The 18,377-nt window shown below is 33.4% G+C and overlaps 1 protein-coding gene across 15 annotated transcripts in view; it reads left to right on the top strand.

Moving 5' to 3' along the window:
• LOC111004195 (bromodomain adjacent to zinc finger domain protein 2B) overlaps positions 1 to 18,377 on the top strand; it is a 61,689-nt gene that overhangs the window by 21,531 nt on the left and 21,781 nt on the right. For 6 of the 15 annotated variants that reach the window (XM_045630700.1, XM_045630701.1, XM_045630703.1 and 3 more), the window contains 21 exons: positions 328 to 419; positions 3,165 to 3,323; positions 3,714 to 3,888; positions 4,345 to 4,436; positions 4,898 to 5,041; positions 5,815 to 5,936; positions 7,006 to 7,103; positions 7,376 to 7,393; positions 7,638 to 7,722; positions 7,972 to 8,091; positions 8,350 to 8,464; positions 9,114 to 9,320; positions 9,955 to 10,032; positions 10,846 to 10,938; positions 11,822 to 11,979; positions 12,177 to 12,315; positions 12,673 to 12,797; positions 13,432 to 13,568; positions 14,367 to 14,508; positions 15,693 to 15,779; positions 16,465 to 17,130. In XM_045630700.1, the coding sequence (XP_045486656.1) occupies positions 335 to 419; positions 3,165 to 3,323; positions 3,714 to 3,888; positions 4,345 to 4,436; positions 4,898 to 5,041; positions 5,815 to 5,936; positions 7,006 to 7,103; positions 7,376 to 7,393; positions 7,638 to 7,722; positions 7,972 to 8,091; positions 8,350 to 8,464; positions 9,114 to 9,320; positions 9,955 to 10,032; positions 10,846 to 10,938; positions 11,822 to 11,979; positions 12,177 to 12,315; positions 12,673 to 12,797; positions 13,432 to 13,568; positions 14,367 to 14,508; positions 15,693 to 15,779; positions 16,465 to 17,130 (3,045 nt within the window). In that variant the 5' untranslated portion in view covers positions 328 to 334. The remainder of the gene's footprint in view (positions 1 to 327; positions 420 to 3,164; positions 3,324 to 3,713; positions 3,889 to 4,344; positions 4,437 to 4,897; positions 5,042 to 5,814; positions 5,937 to 7,005; positions 7,104 to 7,375; positions 7,394 to 7,637; positions 7,723 to 7,971; positions 8,092 to 8,349; positions 8,465 to 9,113; positions 9,321 to 9,954; positions 10,033 to 10,845; positions 10,939 to 11,821; positions 11,980 to 12,176; positions 12,316 to 12,672; positions 12,798 to 13,431; positions 13,569 to 14,366; positions 14,509 to 15,692; positions 15,780 to 16,464; positions 17,131 to 18,377) is intronic. The other 9 variants (XM_045630706.1, XM_045630705.1, XM_045630710.1 and 6 more) reach the window with 3 other exon arrangements.

Consider the following 18,377-nt stretch of genomic DNA (forward strand, 5'->3'; position numbering starts at 1 on the left):
TTTAAATAAAATATAAAACTTGTACTTAACATTTTTTACCTGATGAGAAGAGAAGATGAAGAGATCGCTCGAAAGCGATAAGGCCGCCAGTTGCCCTCCTTTTCATTTAATTATGTTCAATTTTTATATTGTAATGTAACGAAGTGTTAACAAATAAATAGAAGCCGATAACGCACTTAAATAAGCAGTCAGGCGTTGCAAGTGTTTATCAACTGCGTTTAGCCTATTTTTAAAACCATTTGCAAAAAACTGTTTGAATTTTATTTTATAAATTGATATTGTTATTAATGAATCGATTATTTTATTGATGTGTTTGTAATTTTCCAGGTGTGGTATGGATAAGGAGAGCGGGGAAGGCGGGGACGCAGCCGCCAAGCAGCCGCCCGATGGTCAGTTCGACCCCTCAGCCCTCTTTGGAGGTAATATATTAATTTAAACTCTATGGTAAAAGACTAAGGGCCTGTTTCACAATGTATGGATAAAGTGTCAAATAGCTATGCAACACATAAATTATTCGAAAGATAAAAGTTCCAAATAAGATACTTCGAATTTCATGACGGATAGCGCTATCTGACAGTCGTGAAACGCAAAAATACTATTTATCCTACCAATAAGTAATGAATAGCTTATTTGGAACTTATCCGGATATTGTGAAACAGGCCCTTAGGTTCACGAAAGTTATGTTTGCTAAATGGCCGGCGAAGCAGTTGCAAGTTAGGTTATCTGGTTGTGTTTAAGGATGTTGTTGGGTCATATAAAGAAAAATAACATAAATATGTATAAAGTAATCTGAGATGTACCTAATATCCTTTAAAAATCCTGGAAAAAAATCTAAAAATAATCAATAATAGTTTTCAAAAATACAAAATATGTGAGGTTTGTCGAAATTAAAAAAAACGTGAACTCCTGAATAAAACTGACATAGAAAAAGCTTTTAATAGCACCTTTGTATCACATCAATCATATCAATGCTATCGAATTAGTAGTAACTGTTAAGATAGAAAAATGTAGTGGAATAAACATTTTGCTGTACATTGAGATATGTAAAATAAAATCTATTTATTTATGTATTAATGATTATCTCTATAACAATTGGAATATATACTATAATAATTTAAACCACGACGTAAAAAAACGTTTACGATGTCGTTTGATCTCCACGCATACCACTGAGTTATAGAAATTAAATCTACTATAAAACACATTTTCTGCCTTCCTACACTCATTTTGCCCGTTTAACCTGGCCCTGTGTATACACCGTAAAATCGCACTTATCACATTACAACAAGAATCAATATCCAATGTAGAACACAACACCATAACCTCGAGGTCAATGTGCCTTCGTTGCTAACGCACGCCAATAAGTGCGCTTATTATAACTCTTATTGCAGCTTGATAGGGTCTATTTTAGATGTCTTGATAGATTTTGCCTGGCAAGGGAATCGATGAACGTTTTTGATTTTTAGAACTTCCTCTTGTTGTTATCTTCAATGACCGAGTATTTAAAAGTATAATATTAAGTGACGGATTGTAAATTGTTAGGTTACTTGTTTTGATTTAACCGTAGTGTGGATTAATTATGAACAAACATCGGAAAAGCTTATCTATTGTATGTATTTGTCCCGGCACCAGAATCTAGCTACAATCTAGGTTTTTAGATTAATTCACAGTTTTATTAGACATATTTTATAAATAAAGTATGTATATATCAGTAGTTTATAACTTAAGTACATCGTGAAATGCGTCATCAGAATTATTTGAATCTATGAATACATCTTATGAGTAATGATGTCTAGATACTAAGAGACATGTGCTCATAAACATTTTTTTTAATGTGACTCAAAAGAGTGGTCTAAAACTGTAACCAAAGGTTAAATAAATGGTGAATTATGTTTTATAAATATATAAAATCATTTTAAAATATGTTAAGGAAAGATAATAAATCATTATGGGTAATTCGTTAAAATACGTTCGTTAAATTAAAGGTAAGGTAAGGAATAAGATAAATTATTCCATTTAAATAATTTTTCTGTCCAGTTTATTTTAATTTATAATTTGTTGCCAATGAGGCGGTTAATCACAATAATATCCACTATTATTTATCCTGCCAGCTTAGCTTAGCTATCTCAGTTTTTATGTGGTGGCAGTAGTAATTGGTTCTAAAGGCATTGTGCCTACATGATTAATATAAATGTATTGATGTTTTAATATAGATTAGTATTGTACCAACATTCATATTAAATATTCTTAGAGAACCTCGTTTCATTACAATAATCAGTACCTTACAAAGATTTACGAATACCAAATAAGTTACAACTCCATTATTAATAAAACTAATGTAAATAAAGCCTTAAAAACTTGTCAGCTAGAATTATTGTACGCTATTTAATTATATACACTTACGTAATTAATAATATATTTAACATGTACGACGCAACACAAGACACCTTTGTAAGCATAAACAGCCATTGATTGGCCCTGGCAACCAGCGATCTCTTACGAGTCATAACAAACGAACTACCTAATTTAAGACCATATTGTGATAGTACGGAACTAGTACTAAAGCTACTGACAGACGTGCTCACAAAAAGCATGCTAATAAGCTTGCTTAAAATTAGCATGCTCTGCAAACTGTTCACATTTTCAAGAAATAAGCAAGCTTGAAATAAGCATACTCCTAAATAGGCATGCTCAAAGCAAACGTACGGACAGACGTGCTGTTTGGCACCAGGCTCTCGGCCAAAACTTCGGCGTGATACACAGATCTTAGGTTTTTAATTTTAGTTTTAATTATTTTCATTGTTAAACTTGAATCATTCATGTCCTTTTTCTTCTCCCCAACGCGACATATTGCGGGTTTAATTTTAATTAATTACATCAATTAATTGCATAAAACAGTCGTCCGCCGCAGATCGAGACAATATGGATAAAAGCATGCTAATAAGCAAACATGTTCAGACGTGCTCGGAGCACGCCCCCCACCTACCCGCGCCTCAGGTAGCATGCTCGAAAATCAAACGTCGTTTGATTTTTGAGCACGCTCTAAATAAGCATGCTCATTACTTTACACACGTGCTACTAATGAGCACTTGGTCAATAAAAGCATGCTTTCGTGCTAGTAATGAGCACGTCTGTCCGTACCTTAATGAAATTTATTATTTCAGCGTACTGGGGTCGAGATGGTGCCAGCAACGCGGCAGCTGCGCAAGCGCAGGCGCAGGCGCAAGCCGCACTCTTTGGCTTTGGCTCCCGCTACCCGCCACCCACCACACTCGGTGTCGCAGCCAACCAGGCGGCATCACTTGGACTACATCCCGCTGCTAGTAAGTATATAATATAGCATAGATATTTTGTTGTGTTGTTTATAATCACCACAAATAAGGTAGACATTTTTTCCACTATTTTATTGTCTGTGACTTCTAGCCTGAACTCTCTTTTCATGTAAGGTTGTAATTATGATAATTAGGTTGCAATGTAAATTAGATCCACTTGGTAAGTGGTATTTGTGTGAAAAAAAAACTTATTTTAAAAATTTATTTATAGATCATTATGCTAGTTTGTATGTGGTCATTTACTCGCCCACACCTATACAGACAGCTTCTTATAGGGCTATACAGCAGTCTTAATAAAAAAACTTGCCTTAAGGTCTACTAACTAAATTATATAAACACTGAATTTTTTACCATGAAATAACTTAATAATCATTCTTCTAGGTGCAGCATGGTGGTCCATGGCCTCGCACTTGGCGGCCCAGGATTACTTAGCGCGATTGCAGGCTACTGGTCTTAACCTGTCCCCACTAAACGACCCCTATGCAGCCCTTTCCGCTCTTTCGGGTTCCGGTCTTAAACAGAACAAGCCGCCTAAACAGCCTAGCAGAAATGAAAGGTATTATGTCCAATAAGTTTTTATATTTAGTATTTTTCATTAAACACTTTACAACTCTTTACCATGAATGGGAATAATTATCATGATCATCATCGTTTACATACTTTTTACTAAAAAACTTAAGGTTTATACAAATTCTTCTAAATCTTGGAAACATCATTTAAACAGAGCTAAATGTCATAGTACATAGTAAAGCCAAAATAGTTCCAACATCTCCTTACCATGAATGGAAAGAAATCCCGATCAAGATACCCGAGCCATGTTCGTCTTGGCCTTGGTTAAGCATGTACATCAAATTGTTGTTAAGAACAACAGAGGGAAGTTGCCTTAATTCTCCTCCTAGGAACTCCATTCATCTTTATGATCTCCACACTCAAAGTATTTCAAATCGCAAACATAACTTTATTAAACCGTTAAAACTTTACAGTGTTATTAATAGAAACTTGTTTATTTCAGATCAGGACGTACTAGTACATCTTCGAGTATGTCATCGAAAGACAAAGCTCCCTCTACAAGTACCAACTCGCAACATAATATGAGCGATTGGGGTGAGATGTATTTCCTAATATATTTATTGTAAAGAGAAAAATATGCAGTGGATCATGATTTATAATATTGTTTTGATTTACGAACCAGTGTATAAGAAAACAACTTTTTTTTACACAAGTTTATTTACATACGATAGTTATTAATTATTTAATTTTTTTTTAATTATTAATTAATATTGTGGGAAATTTTCGTGTATTATAAACAAACAAAATTGTTAAAAAATTCTATATATTTCACTAGTATCCTTGCACTGTTTATTCCTGTTCCTTTAACACAAACAATATGCACTACACTATTTGTCAAGTTAAGTTTATATAAAACATTTTAATGTTAAAGTCAGCAAGTTATTTGGAATTAAGAAAATATACATATGTTGGAAAGACCATACATCAAGGAAGGTGACAAAAACGAACCTTTGACTATATTAACGCAGGTGAAAAATAATTCATTTTCATTGCAGCATCGACGTATGGTTTCCCAAAAACCTCGTCTCCATCAACAATGGCGTCGCAGTCCCTCTCCAGCTTGGCTTCCCTCAATAATCTAGCACAGCAACCACTGCAGAGCAAATCCTCTAGCAAACAGCCACAACCACCGCCTAATAGTAAGATATCTAGTATTGTCTTTTATTAACATAACTTTTACACATTTAAAGAAAAACACTTTTTAACAGATTGAAGTTATTTATTATTAGTTTTCAATAATACATATATATAATACAAAATATACATACAAAAGTGTTTTTCTTTAAAAGTAAGACATCTGTTAATTCAAATTTTTATTGGTCATGACAAATCTCATAAAGGTGTTATTAACACCTTATTTCAGTGATTTTTATTTGAAACAATACCATTGTTAGTGTGGCAATGTCGTAATATAAATACACATTCTTATTTTGGATCACAGTATTTCCTAAATTCAATAGCAATTGTTTTTTATTAAACCATCCATTCATACATACAAAATCTTAATCCATATTATTAAGCTGTTTATTTCACCCACTAAATAAGCTGCTTATAAGCAGCTTATTTAGTCTCACTATATGTAAATTAAAATTATTTCTAAACAAAGTTAGTTATGCCTTATGGCTTTTATACACTTATATACTTTAGAAATTAAATAACTTTTAGGGCTTGTTTCACAATGTCCGGATAAGTTCCAAATAAGCTATTTATTACTTATTGGTAGGATAAACAGTATTTTTGCGTTTCACGACTGTCAGATAGCGCTATACGTCATGAAATTCGAAGTATCTTATTTGGAACTTTTATCTTTCGAATAATTTATGTGTTGCATAGCTATTTGGCACTTTATCCATACATTGTGAAACAGGCCCTTAATGTGTAAAATTAGTGTTAACTAATAAATTACTTTCAGGAAAGTCATCAACGAAGGAGAAAGATCGAGATTTGTCTGTGTTGCGAAGTGAGTTGATGTTAGCCCAGGCGGCTGCTCAAGGCGCGTATCATGCTGCCGTAGCAGCCGCCGCTAAAGGAAAGGTAAGATTCAAACATGTCACTAATTATGTACAGTATATACGTTCAGTCATAGAAAGATGTCCTTATACGCCCGAACCCAATAATCAATCCACATTCCATTCACATTCACACACATCAATCACATTAAGGTACAGGCTAGGCCTAGTTTAAACGCTAGTGCTCATAGATGTATATTATATATAAGGTTGACCACAATGAATGTTGTAATGTAATATGTAATGTAGTATTTGTTTTTGGGTCAAATAAAGAAACTTTTATTTTTTATTTTTTTTATTCCAAGATGGAAAACAATCTGAGATCAGACCGCGGCAGTCGATCGATCTTCTATCTGCATCCACACCCTACAAAGACAGTCCATTTTGGCGACGGATAGAATGCAATCTTCTCGCTCTTCACACACATATTTCATAATCAATATACACCAAATAAAGTAAATAATATTAAAATATACATGTCTTTGTTTAAAACATATCAAATAGCTAATTTTTATATATTAAAAACTGGTGTAGGGTATTGACACAGTTGAACTGTCATTTTTATACAAAGGTCTATCCACATACACCAATCCGACCTACCATGGCTAGCTTGTATTGACAGATAGCTATTACAATCCGTCGATTGGTTATTGGCACGCTTTTATAAATATTTGGATTAAGATGTCTATCTCAGATGGTCAAAAATGGATTGACATAGGTATTGGATTTGGGCGATAAAGAAAGGAACATTTAATTAGGTTTAGGGAGTTTTAAATTGCGGACAAAAGTGATATATCTGCATGTAGGACGTAATTTGGATTCTAGTGCATTGTATAAGATCTATTATTATAATTGTTTAGTTAATTTTATGTAAAATTTTTAATTCATTTATAAACCCAAGAAATGCCTCTATGTTTAAGATAATTTTCACAATATTTAAAAATATATCTTACTTATAAATTTTGCAAAGAAAGTGTGACCAGCTCTTGAATTTAAGCATTTTTTTAGGCTAACGAGTATATTGTAGTGGAATGTTAATGTTTTGTTACATACAATCAAGACCGAAAGTGGAAAATAATATTTATTTCTTTCAGAACATGCCTCTACCTTATCCTTTCGGAATGCCCGGTTCAGAGAAGGACAGACGTCCTGGCATAGATTCCTTAACTGGCCTACCACATAATTTACTCAGGTAATCATCAATTGATATTTTCACTAAGTTCAACCATAATACTTGAATATTGCTAATAATTATTTTACTTATACCACTGAAATGAAATAAAATTGAAATATTTAATGGTTGAAATCTGACAGCCTATTAATATCCATTAATATATTTTGTGTTTTTCTACCTAATAACTGTTTTATTGGTTATGGAATACAATACCTCAAATGTATTCAATAAACATACAATATTATTTAGAAATATTAAAATCAATATTATATATATTTTTTATTTCATAGTGCTGCATTGGAAGGAGGGTATGGTTTCTTGTTATATATTTTAAGTTATTTTGTAAATAATTCTTGTTGAAAAATTACTCTGATGATATTTTAAATAGAAACTATCTTGTAAGACTTATTTAACGTAAAACGTCGAATAAATTTTTAGATACTTTTTACTTACTTAAGATTTTATACAAATTCATCTAAATCTTGAAAACATCATTAAAACTGAGCTAAATGTCAAAGAAGTTTCCAGTTACCATGTTATAAATTCTTTCAGTGATCCGGCATCAGTGTTGGGTGGAGTGAGGCTTCCACCAGACACGGAAATTATCAAATATACCTCTTCATTAACAGGACCAAAGGTAAATAACAATTTAATACCAATGATGAGAAAAGCTTCAAGAAAAGGGCGTACAAATTCTTGTCTATTGAAAAAGGCCGGCAACGCACTCGCGAGCCCTCTATCATCGAGTGTCCATGGGCGGCGATATCATTTAACATCAGATGAGCCTGCTGCTCGTTTGCCCCCTGTTCTATATATATATATATTTTTAATTAAGTATTTATATAAATTGTAGGTACTTACATTCTTCCAATAATAAACTTTCTAGGTTCCAGCGGGGTCAACTAACCGTGGTCGCAAAAAGACAATATCATTGGACCCGCCTCACGTATCTCTACACCCGTCCAGCGATAGAAGCACCCCGTTACCTAATAAGAGGCAAAAAGTTGTAAGTATCTGAAGCGGCAAAACTCAAGATTACTTTTTTCTGCCCATAAATATAATAAAAAAAAAATTCTTTTCATCAATACCATAACTTATATTTCTACAGACCCTCTTGAGACTTCTTCTAAGTAGAACATTATTAACACTGCTGGTTTAAACCATTCTAATCCCATTCATACTTTAACAATCTAGATTTACAAATGACAGCAGCCAGTTGTCTGCCGGGCCCTTTATGAAAATTCTAATATAAATTTGCTTTCAGGATGAGTATGGAAATTCAAGATCATCAGTGGAGGTGATCAGACTGCCAAATAAGCCTGACCGATCATCAAATTCTTTATCAGCCACTCCACCGCCCAATCTCTCGGATTATGCTGGTAATTTTTATTTGATATTTGGGAAACATAAATAGTTAATTGAATCAAATTATTATTGAAGACATTTGTAAAATACCAAATATAAAAAAAATATAAACCAAATATTATTATCTCCAATTAAAATATAAATTTGTTTTTACTGCTTAAGACGCCAAGACGCTGAGATGAAAGGAAGCAAGAAAGGAATTTATGCAATTGCTTTCTTGTTTCTTCATCTCAAAGTATTTAATGTTAACATCTAAAGTTATTAATTTATGCAATAGTAAAAAAAATCTGCAGTTAAACATCTTTCATTGTGCATAAATATTTTTATTACTATACTACAACATGAGCAGTATTGGCCTAGTGGCTTCAGCATGCGACTCTCATACCTGAGGTCAAAGGTTCGATCCCCGGCTGTGCACCAATGGACTTTCTATGTGCGCATTTAACATTTGCTCGAACGGTGAAGCAAAACATCGTGAGGAAACCGGCATGTCTTAGACCCAAAAAGTCGACGACGTGTGTCAGGCACTGGAGGCTGATCACCTACTTGCCTATTAGATTAAAAAAAAATGATCATGAAACAGATTCATAAATCTGAGGCCAAGACCTAAACAGGTTGTAGCGCCACTGTTTTTTTGTTATACTACAACATACAAATTTTCAGGTATTTCAAGGGAATTACTACAAACTATAGCAAGTCAAAGTGGAGTTAGTTTAGCGGCGCTTGAACGGCAGTTAGCTGGGGCCAACCCAACTGACTCGGGACTAAACTTAAGTATCAAGCCTGGTACAGAAGACACTCCAATGGATCTAGGTGCCAAATCTACTGAGGACGATGCGCCTTTAAATTTATCTCTAAAACCTACACCACGTAAGTTAAAATAGATAGTGTTCATAGTGAATATTCATTTTACAGTACTATAGGACGGTATTATTGACCCTGTGTTTGATTCCGCGTTTAACTAATTATTTTTGTTCAATGAATTATGAAAATGAAATCTTGTTATTATGAGTTTATTACATTTTGACGTTCATAAGTTTTTTAGTTTTCAATAAGACATTTTTATTTGTTTTGCTTAACTTGAGTATCATAGGAACAGAAACTATATGGGCGCAATAAAAAAAAACAAAATTTTTCTTTATTCAGTAAATAGTCTTAAATCTACATTTTAGTACATCCATTTTAAGTTCGATAACCAGTGTTGGGGATGAACACTCTTTCCTATATGTTGATACTTAATCTACTTGACATAGATCTCTAAACACAACAGTGTAGGTACTTAAATTGGTAATCAAATAAATAACATATTTTAAAAACCCAATATCTTACAAAAGTTTATATTAAATCGTAATAACTACACAAGTAGGCTAGATAAAAATTAAAAAAATGATGATACCTTTATTGGCTTTATAAGCCGTACCTACCACATATATACAAATTGTTATAGTCTTTATTAAGTTTTTAATTCTTAAAATTTCGAATTTTAATAATGTTTAAATTTCAGCAAATTCACAAGCATCGGATGCACTATCAAGACTTACATCTCTTAGCAGCTCACTCAGTGCGTCAAATGAGAGAATATGTGAGTAGTTTCGTTATATACCATATCTAAAACATATGTTTCTAAAGGCGGCATTTATTAACATAACTATCAAAAACAATTTTATTCATAAATCTGTTAGAAAACCTTTCGTTTAATTTTTTAAAGGAATTTTAATATAATTTTAATATAACATAACTATCAAAAACACTTTGGAATATGAAAAATAAGGTTTGATAAGAAATAGAAAAGTTTGATGAATATAAGAATATTAATACAAAACTAACTTTTGTATATTTAACTTAAATTATTAAGAATCCTTAAATATGACCTGTTCCTCTAATCTTTTGTACTCAAGTAAATGAACCTTTGTGTCCAACTAATACGTCTGATATGCCGAATTATTAAAAACAATTCAATGGTAAACAACCAGAACTTGAACAAACTAAAGAAAAACACTTTTTAACGGATTGAAGTTATCTATTCACCGTGACCACGCACGCTGTAAAGCACGCGAAACGTCGGTTAAATTTAAAATTATGTTTAAATAATTATAAGTTTACAATAATACATAACTTCGATCCGTTAAAAAAGTGTTTTTCTTTAAATGTGTTAAAGTTATGTTAATAAAAGACAACATGTTGAACAAACTATCTCATGGTCGCCCTTTGATCTGCGTTAAAAAACCGACACTCGACTGGATCGGAAGCAAGCCGGCACAAGCCCACAAAACGCCCTGTTTACATGCTTGTGATTGTCGATGCTTGCCAAGGCTTGGCAAGCGTGTAAACCTACCATCAAAGATGAGACCACAATTCACAAACCAACCATTACTTATATGAATATTTTCCTCAGCGCGTCGCAAGCCTGGCGCAAAACCCAGACGTGTGGCTCCCGAACCCAACGAATGCCCTCGGCCACGTTCCAGTGGGAGCGAGGACAGTGAATGTAAGTTTAATTTCTCTATACTTTTTGAATATTCAATTTGTATTAGGACTAAAACAAAAAGCAAAAGTAGGCAAAAGTTTTGTTTTTATAGTGAAGGGCTATGTTGAGTTTTTTTTAAATATGAAAATATATTTATTGTATGGAAAACAAGGCAAACTAACATAAGTTTGGACGTGGAGTTATGTTTGTTACAGTCTTTGGGCAATTATTGTTATTATGCTAAATCGAGTGACGTTTCATGGATTTTACTAAATAAAACATGAACAGACTCATAGATACTGCAAGAGCTGTAATGTCTAATTAATTGATGACGTAGCAAGTTAGATTTAATTTACTCATTTCATATTAATTTAGTCCTTATTTTAATGTAAATTCGTTAAAAGTTTCAGACAAGAAAACTAATGTAGTAATAATGTTGATTTGATTCGTTTTTACGCGAGAAACCCTTTAAAAGTCACAATAAATCTTCAAAACTTTTTTAAAACACTCTGGTGAGCTATGAGGGCACATATTGAATGTATAATTTAGCATGAAATGAATAACTAAATTATTAATAATTTCAAAGCCCTGACTTTTGTTATTATAAAAGTAATTCTGTCTCGTGATTTAAAATTCAATAAAAGAGTACCGAGAGTTTTTTACGCCGGCTTTTTCTCTCGGCCTACACCCTCTGTCTTCTTTGCCGATGAGTAGGGATGCCTACAAGTTCGAATTGATTGACGTGGAATAAGTGATACCTAGATGATCTTATGTTCCAAAATAAACGTATTTTATTTTATTTTTATTTTATTTAGACAACAAGATCAATATATACTTTTAATAATGTAATGTTTGTCTTATCAAATTATTCACACAAAATAACAAAAATCTTATATTAAATTAGCCGTGCCTCCCTGGCCTACTCGGGAGGGACGTCCGCGTAACCTAGGGCGTGGCGTAAGCAAGCCCAAGAAGAATACCGTCGCATCACTTCTTGCGCAAAGTCGCGCCCTTGGCTTACGGCCTGCGCTTGCGCAACAGTTATTAGGAGAGACTGATTTGGTAAGAAAATGTGAATGTCCCTTGCATGTTATTTATCAGTTAGGATTTAAAATCAACAAGACTACATAGGTATCGATGATATTTTTGTCAAAATTATATTTTTTTAAAATATGAATTTAAATCAAAATCAATTGTATGCATTGAAGTGAAAGGAGTTTTTAATTGAGTGTAATGTTTTGAATTATTGATACTTGCAGGAGAAACTACGTGCGTTAGTGGGCGAAGGGGCGAGTACGGACTCTGAGTGCCAGCAGTCCGATAGTAATCCATCCGACTCGGACGCAAGTGATTCAGGCAGGAAACTAGATGCGTTACTACGGCTGCCATTGGCTTTAGGTATTTTTGATTTAGTAATACACCATCCAATATGTATTGCGTGTGGCTTTGTATTGAATTAATTAATATATATAGAGTTGTTTTAATGCAAAGTAAGCGGGTCATATATAATTTTCTAAATGTTTTTCGATAAGATAATTAGAATGATTTCCGTTTTTAAGTTTATCATCAAAAATAGCGTTAAACAGGCATGTAACGATATATCTGTACTGCAAATATATATCAACATTATATAAAGTGATACAAAAAACTAATAAACTAAGTTTGTGTTAGAGACTTAAACTATTTCCTAAGCTGGAATATAATATATACCTTGTTGTGTTTTGAAGTCGGTTAATAATATGTTTTTTTTTTCAGGTTGGAAGCGGGTGACAGTAATAAAGGGTCTGTCTCGTAACTGCAATATTAAGGGTGACGTGAGCTATTCCCCACCAGAGCCACACACCGCTCTTCATATTAAGTCCTCTCAGGAGTTACAGAATGTACGTATTATACAGGGTGTCCCAAAAGTCGACGTCATATCCATAACTTCAAAAATACATGACTTATTTTTTTTTTTAATTTTTCTGATAACTGGTGTGGCATTACCTATGAGAAAGTTTCGTCTTGACGTCGACTTTTGGGACACCCTGTATACATAGATATTTTAATAAACTATGATCTTCATAAATCCTCCTTATTTACAGTCAAGTATCTAAGTTACCGTTATTATTGTTAAAATTTATATTTAAATAAATGACACACTTGGGTTTGAATTTGAGAAAATAATCCATCGATATTTAAACTTATTTCAATGATACAAAGACGTAAAGAGTTTTCCGAATTATCGCCAGTGAGACTTGTACGATGTTGATTTATTAACTCTAATTAATTAAAATTTATTAACTAAAATTAAAGAACGTATTCGCATTTATAAAAACTGCTAAACGCACAAATGAATCTTGCGAATTTTTTAAGCTGCGGAAAATTGTTTTTTTTTACTAGGTAAAAAAAAATGCCCATGAGTACTTAAAGTAATATTTTTTTTAATGTCTTGCGGCCCGGTAGTTGCCCATATACGTCTTAAAGCATATATTGTTTTTAAGGTATTAAAATGAAATTATACTTTTTTTACAGTACCTGGAAACTAACCCGTGTCCGGCATTATCACTCGATAACTTCAGCTTCAGTTCGCGAACAGTTTTAGGAGAGTACGTCCAGACGTCCGCCGACACGGACCCCATAATCTTTACTGAAACTGACATCTCCAAGAGGTAATTCGCTTTTTGAGAATTGTTAAAAATTGTATGTGTGATATGTAAAACAATGATATACGCACTCTTAGCTAGATTAATCAATCAATCATTCTAATTGTTTTATTCCTATAGGTAACACAATACAGTGAAGATAAAAAAAATTATATTTCATTTAAAATCATACATAATGCCAGCAAACATTGCAAGTGATACAAGGCCTGTACAATTTTCAAACATAATTGTTTGATACAAATTGTATTATATTTTATATAATTTACGCTACCAGTTACGAAATACTACCCAGTACTAAATTAACCCTTTTCATTCCCGTAATATGTTAGCAAAGGATAAACTGAACGAAATAAAGACCAAAACATTTAGTTAAAACTTTTAAGGTTGTGTGTGTGTGTGTGTTTGTGTGTGTGTGTGTGTGTGTGTGGGGACTCCGTTTCCGCAATTAGACTCTCAATAGGTTGTGCGTGAAGTCCTGGCTAACTAAGCCAGCCCAACTCCTTCCAAAAGCACAGAAGCTTCCTGGGCACTTCGCAGGCTTCTCGGAGCGACCTCACTGTTCCGAGGATTTCTTTACGTTGCTTAGCCACAGCCTCGCATTCCAGGACTACGTGGGTGACTGTTCCTCTGCGCTGAGACAGCCTCTGCACATGGGGCTATCTGTCACGCCCAGGATAAAAAGATGTTTGTTGAGGAGACAATGGCCCGTGATTGTACCTATCATTGTTCTGAGATTAGTTCTGTTAAGGTTTAGTAGTTGTTTTGTCAACTTTTAAGGGTTAATACTTGGCTATTTATTCGTAGGCTGGAAGAAGCCCGAGCATTGGCAGCGTTAGCTGGGCCTAGGTCCACGCCCCCGCCAGTTGAAAGGCGAATAGAGCTCGCACGACGACAACAAGCAGCAAGGGACGCTAGAAGAGACGCCTCTCATAGGAATCGGGATCAGGTACATGTGATTTAATATTTAAAGTCTTATAGCCACAAATATCACATATTATTTATCATTTTTTCCATACATTGATCCTTAAAAGATGTGCTTGTATGTGTCGCAGCCATCTTCATAAGCCAATTGACAGCCTGGCCTCTTAACTAAACAGCGCCGTTCAACTAGCGGCCTGAAAAATAATCAGCGAGTTGATCAAACAGCTAGGCAAATGACATGGATCAATGACGTTTCATTACTTGCCTGGACTGTTAATTGAATTTTAGATCCACTTTCTGCCAAACTCGAAACGAAACTTAGATGATGGTTTTCAAAAAACAACAAGTACAATGGAAGAGTGATAATACTAATATGAATTTAGCTGTGATTGACTTGCTGGCAATTTAATTTTTAAATAGTTTTTTACCTCAAATGTTTCATCTTTTTTATTTTTGTCACATGGTCACCTATCGTACGAATGGCCTAAGCATTAGCCAGCCAGTTTATAAAATGTTGTTACAAATGCTACGGCTGAATATCTTTCAGGCCGCTAGTTAGACAGGCCTGTTTAGTTAAGAGGCTAGGCAGTTAATTGAATGGCCTGTAAAGCTTGTTGGCTGTGACATATACACGTTGTTTTCCTTACATATTTTCGTACGAGTACAATTTAAAATAATTACAATTTACCACCTCAGATGTTAACCTAAAGTACTGAATTATGAGATGCTTATTAAACCTATGTTTATATTCCTTTAATAAGTTTTTACTTATTTTTGCTGTTATGCCTATATCTGTTCTTTGCTTTTGTTTTGCATTTTTTTTAAATGTTGTTTCAGTTTCTAGTGTTAAGTTTTTTAGTACTTAATACCATATACAGCGTAATTAGTACGCAGGAGGGGATTTTTATTTTCTGACCGTTGAGTTGTTTTTCAAATTCATTGAATTCACAACAAGGCAAAAAGTCTAGTCATTTTTATGTTAAAGGATTTTATATCTAGTTACGATTGAAATAATATGTCGATGTTCTAATACAGATAATAACAAATAGGCGTTGTAAATCAGTTTATACGTATTAGTAACGTACCAATTTACCGTTTCTATAATTTATTTTTACACATACTTTCGTTCCTATAATTTATTTTTACACATACTTGTATATAACAAGTATAAGCCTTGTTCCTTCATAAGCCTCGTTCAATAAATTCCAGGCCCGCCTAGTTCGTGATTACGAACGTTCTGAAAAGGCTGAACTAGTAAAACGGGAAAAAGAGGTCAGAAGTCAACAATTAGTAGAGGTAAACAAACCTATTGGGTATTTTGTTTATGGTACATTTATAGTTTTGTTTTTGTCTTTGACGTTTATGCGTTACTGTACTTAAAGAAATGTATGTTTGTATTAATTCTAATTTTGCGGAATCAAACAAACGTTGCCATGGTAACAGATAGTTACGAAATTCAAAATCGGAAATTCTAGAAATCTAACTTGTTAAGTACTGTAACACGAAAACGTCTAGTATTTTTTATCTGTTTTTAAACTGTGCTTGTGTTTTATTATCAATTTGATGCTTGGCAACATTGTGCTCACATGTAGTCGACGTTTTTATTGTAGTTCGGTACCTTGGTCTAGCTTAGTATGTGTGTATGTAGTATACATATGTAATTATGTATGTATGTTATCTATTGGGCTGTGTGTCCGTGGTTTAATAAAACAAGGTCTCAATCATTTTATTACTTTAATCAATAATTTATTTTAAAAAAATCACCATTATTTTTTAAGAACAATTTAATATTTGGAATTACTAAGTCCTATGATGTCATAAATGGTGTTCATAATTACGTTTCCTTAGCAGTTACATCAAACTTGTTCTATTGCACCACGGTTCTGTCTGTCTAACACCTAAACTTGACAATGTTGTCAAAAATCTAATTGATAATAGAAGAATCATGGGATATATATATTAATGGAAAAATTCGAAACAGCATATCAACAAAAATAGAACACAATTGACAATCGAAGCTCTGCCAATGAAAGACGAATGGAAAGTACCAGAGACGATATTACCTCCGAAAAAAGATAGAACTATGCCACAGATAAGCCTATCCTTAATACCGGTGAGCGGGAAAGACTCCCCAATCAAAACATTAAATTACGAACAAGGTATTTGGAAAGAGGAATCCGAAGAATACAATGCCTTGGACAAAATGAAAGACTTTGCTGAAAAGGCCGCCTTCGATCTACCCAAAAGGCCTAAAGATAAAATCTTCGACATCTCACTCGTTACGGCAGCTGAAAAGGCTAGAAAAAGAGAACAAACCCAACCAGTTGGAGAAAATAATTTAGAGAAATTGATCAATTCCTATTCGCGGATATCGGAGTTTATAAACGGCTGTGATTGGTCCAAAAATAACGATAAGCAAGACCAAAAGAGTTTAGAACAGAAGTATTTAGACGCTAAAAACGAGTTTATGTCCCAAAATCTCATGTTGATGCCCAAAGACCAGAAAAAAGATGTGATCGACCTCAGTGGTGACGAGGATATTTTAGCTGATATAAATAAAAAACTATCTAAAGGCACGTTCAATGTGGGAAAAGATGGCGCCTTATCTATATCAGTTCAGCCGTTCGCGAAGGACGTTTACAGTCCGGTACGTCGAATTGATATAAACTAACAAATTCAACTAACAATATTATCTGTGGTCTGTGGCATTTCTCTATGGTCTTCGGTGATGAGTATGGTTCTATGGGATATTGTTGGAACTAACATTTTTATTTTGCACGCTTTCTTAAATGCACATTCATTATACAATAAATAGTCTTAATTATAATCACATTGCTTCTATCGTATTAAAGTTTCTATATGGTTCAGATTAACTAATTAAATTAATTTAACAATAAAACGGAAAACCCCATTTAACAATTCAAATTCATTTAATCATAACAAACATTATGCATTTTATCAAAAAGCTCCCATTAATTACATTTTCATAACCATTTGATTACAGGCGATCGCTAATGTTTTGTCATATAACTAAGTGCTTTTTTTTATTAAGTTGTTTAAGTTGCACACTGAAATGTGATATATTGAATAACAATGATAATCCAATTTCGTTACAAGCCTATATGGGTCTAGGCCTCAGATTGCATCCGTTTCTTTGATCATTCATGCCCGAACCCAATCATTAATCCACATTCTCATCAGACAGTGATAGTCGATCGATCTCCTATCGGCATCCCAATAACCAAACCCTATGAAGACAATCCATGTTTGGCGACGGATAGAATGCAATCTCTTCGCTCTTTACACTTCTATTTGATAATCAATATAAACGAAATAAAGGAAATAAAACCGTACAAATAATATTAAAATACACATGTCAATGTTTAAAACATATCAAATAGCATTTTAATTATTTTAAAAACGAGTGTAAGTTAAAATCTTAAAATTAGGATATTGGCACAGTTAAACTGTCATTTTCATACAAAGGTCTTTCCACTGGCTAGCTTGTATCGACTGATGGCGATTACAATCCGTCGATTGGTTATTGGCTTGGCTATAATTGGATTAAGATGTCTGTCTCAGATGGTCATAGATTAAGATAGGTTATTGGGTTTGGGCGTTAGTTAAGCCTTCTGATACGAGTCGTCGATTTTTTTTAAATTTGAAACTTGCCTGTTTTCTCATGGTTTTTTCATCATACGAGCTGGTGTTAGATTCATACATTTGAAAATTAATATTATTTGTGTTAGTATTGGCTGGGTCTAATAAAAAATCGCGTCTATTATTGCAATCGAAATAGTTGTAGCACCGAGCATGGCGTTGAGCGATTTTGACATTCTACACTTTTTTCTATAGTTTTTTGCACTTATGCGTGGCTTTTTTAATATAAGTTTC

Source organism: Pieris rapae, chromosome 13 (genome assembly GCF_905147795.1).
Source record: "Pieris rapae chromosome 13, ilPieRapa1.1, whole genome shotgun sequence".
Lineage (NCBI taxonomy): Eukaryota > Metazoa > Arthropoda > Insecta > Lepidoptera > Pieridae > Pieris > Pieris rapae.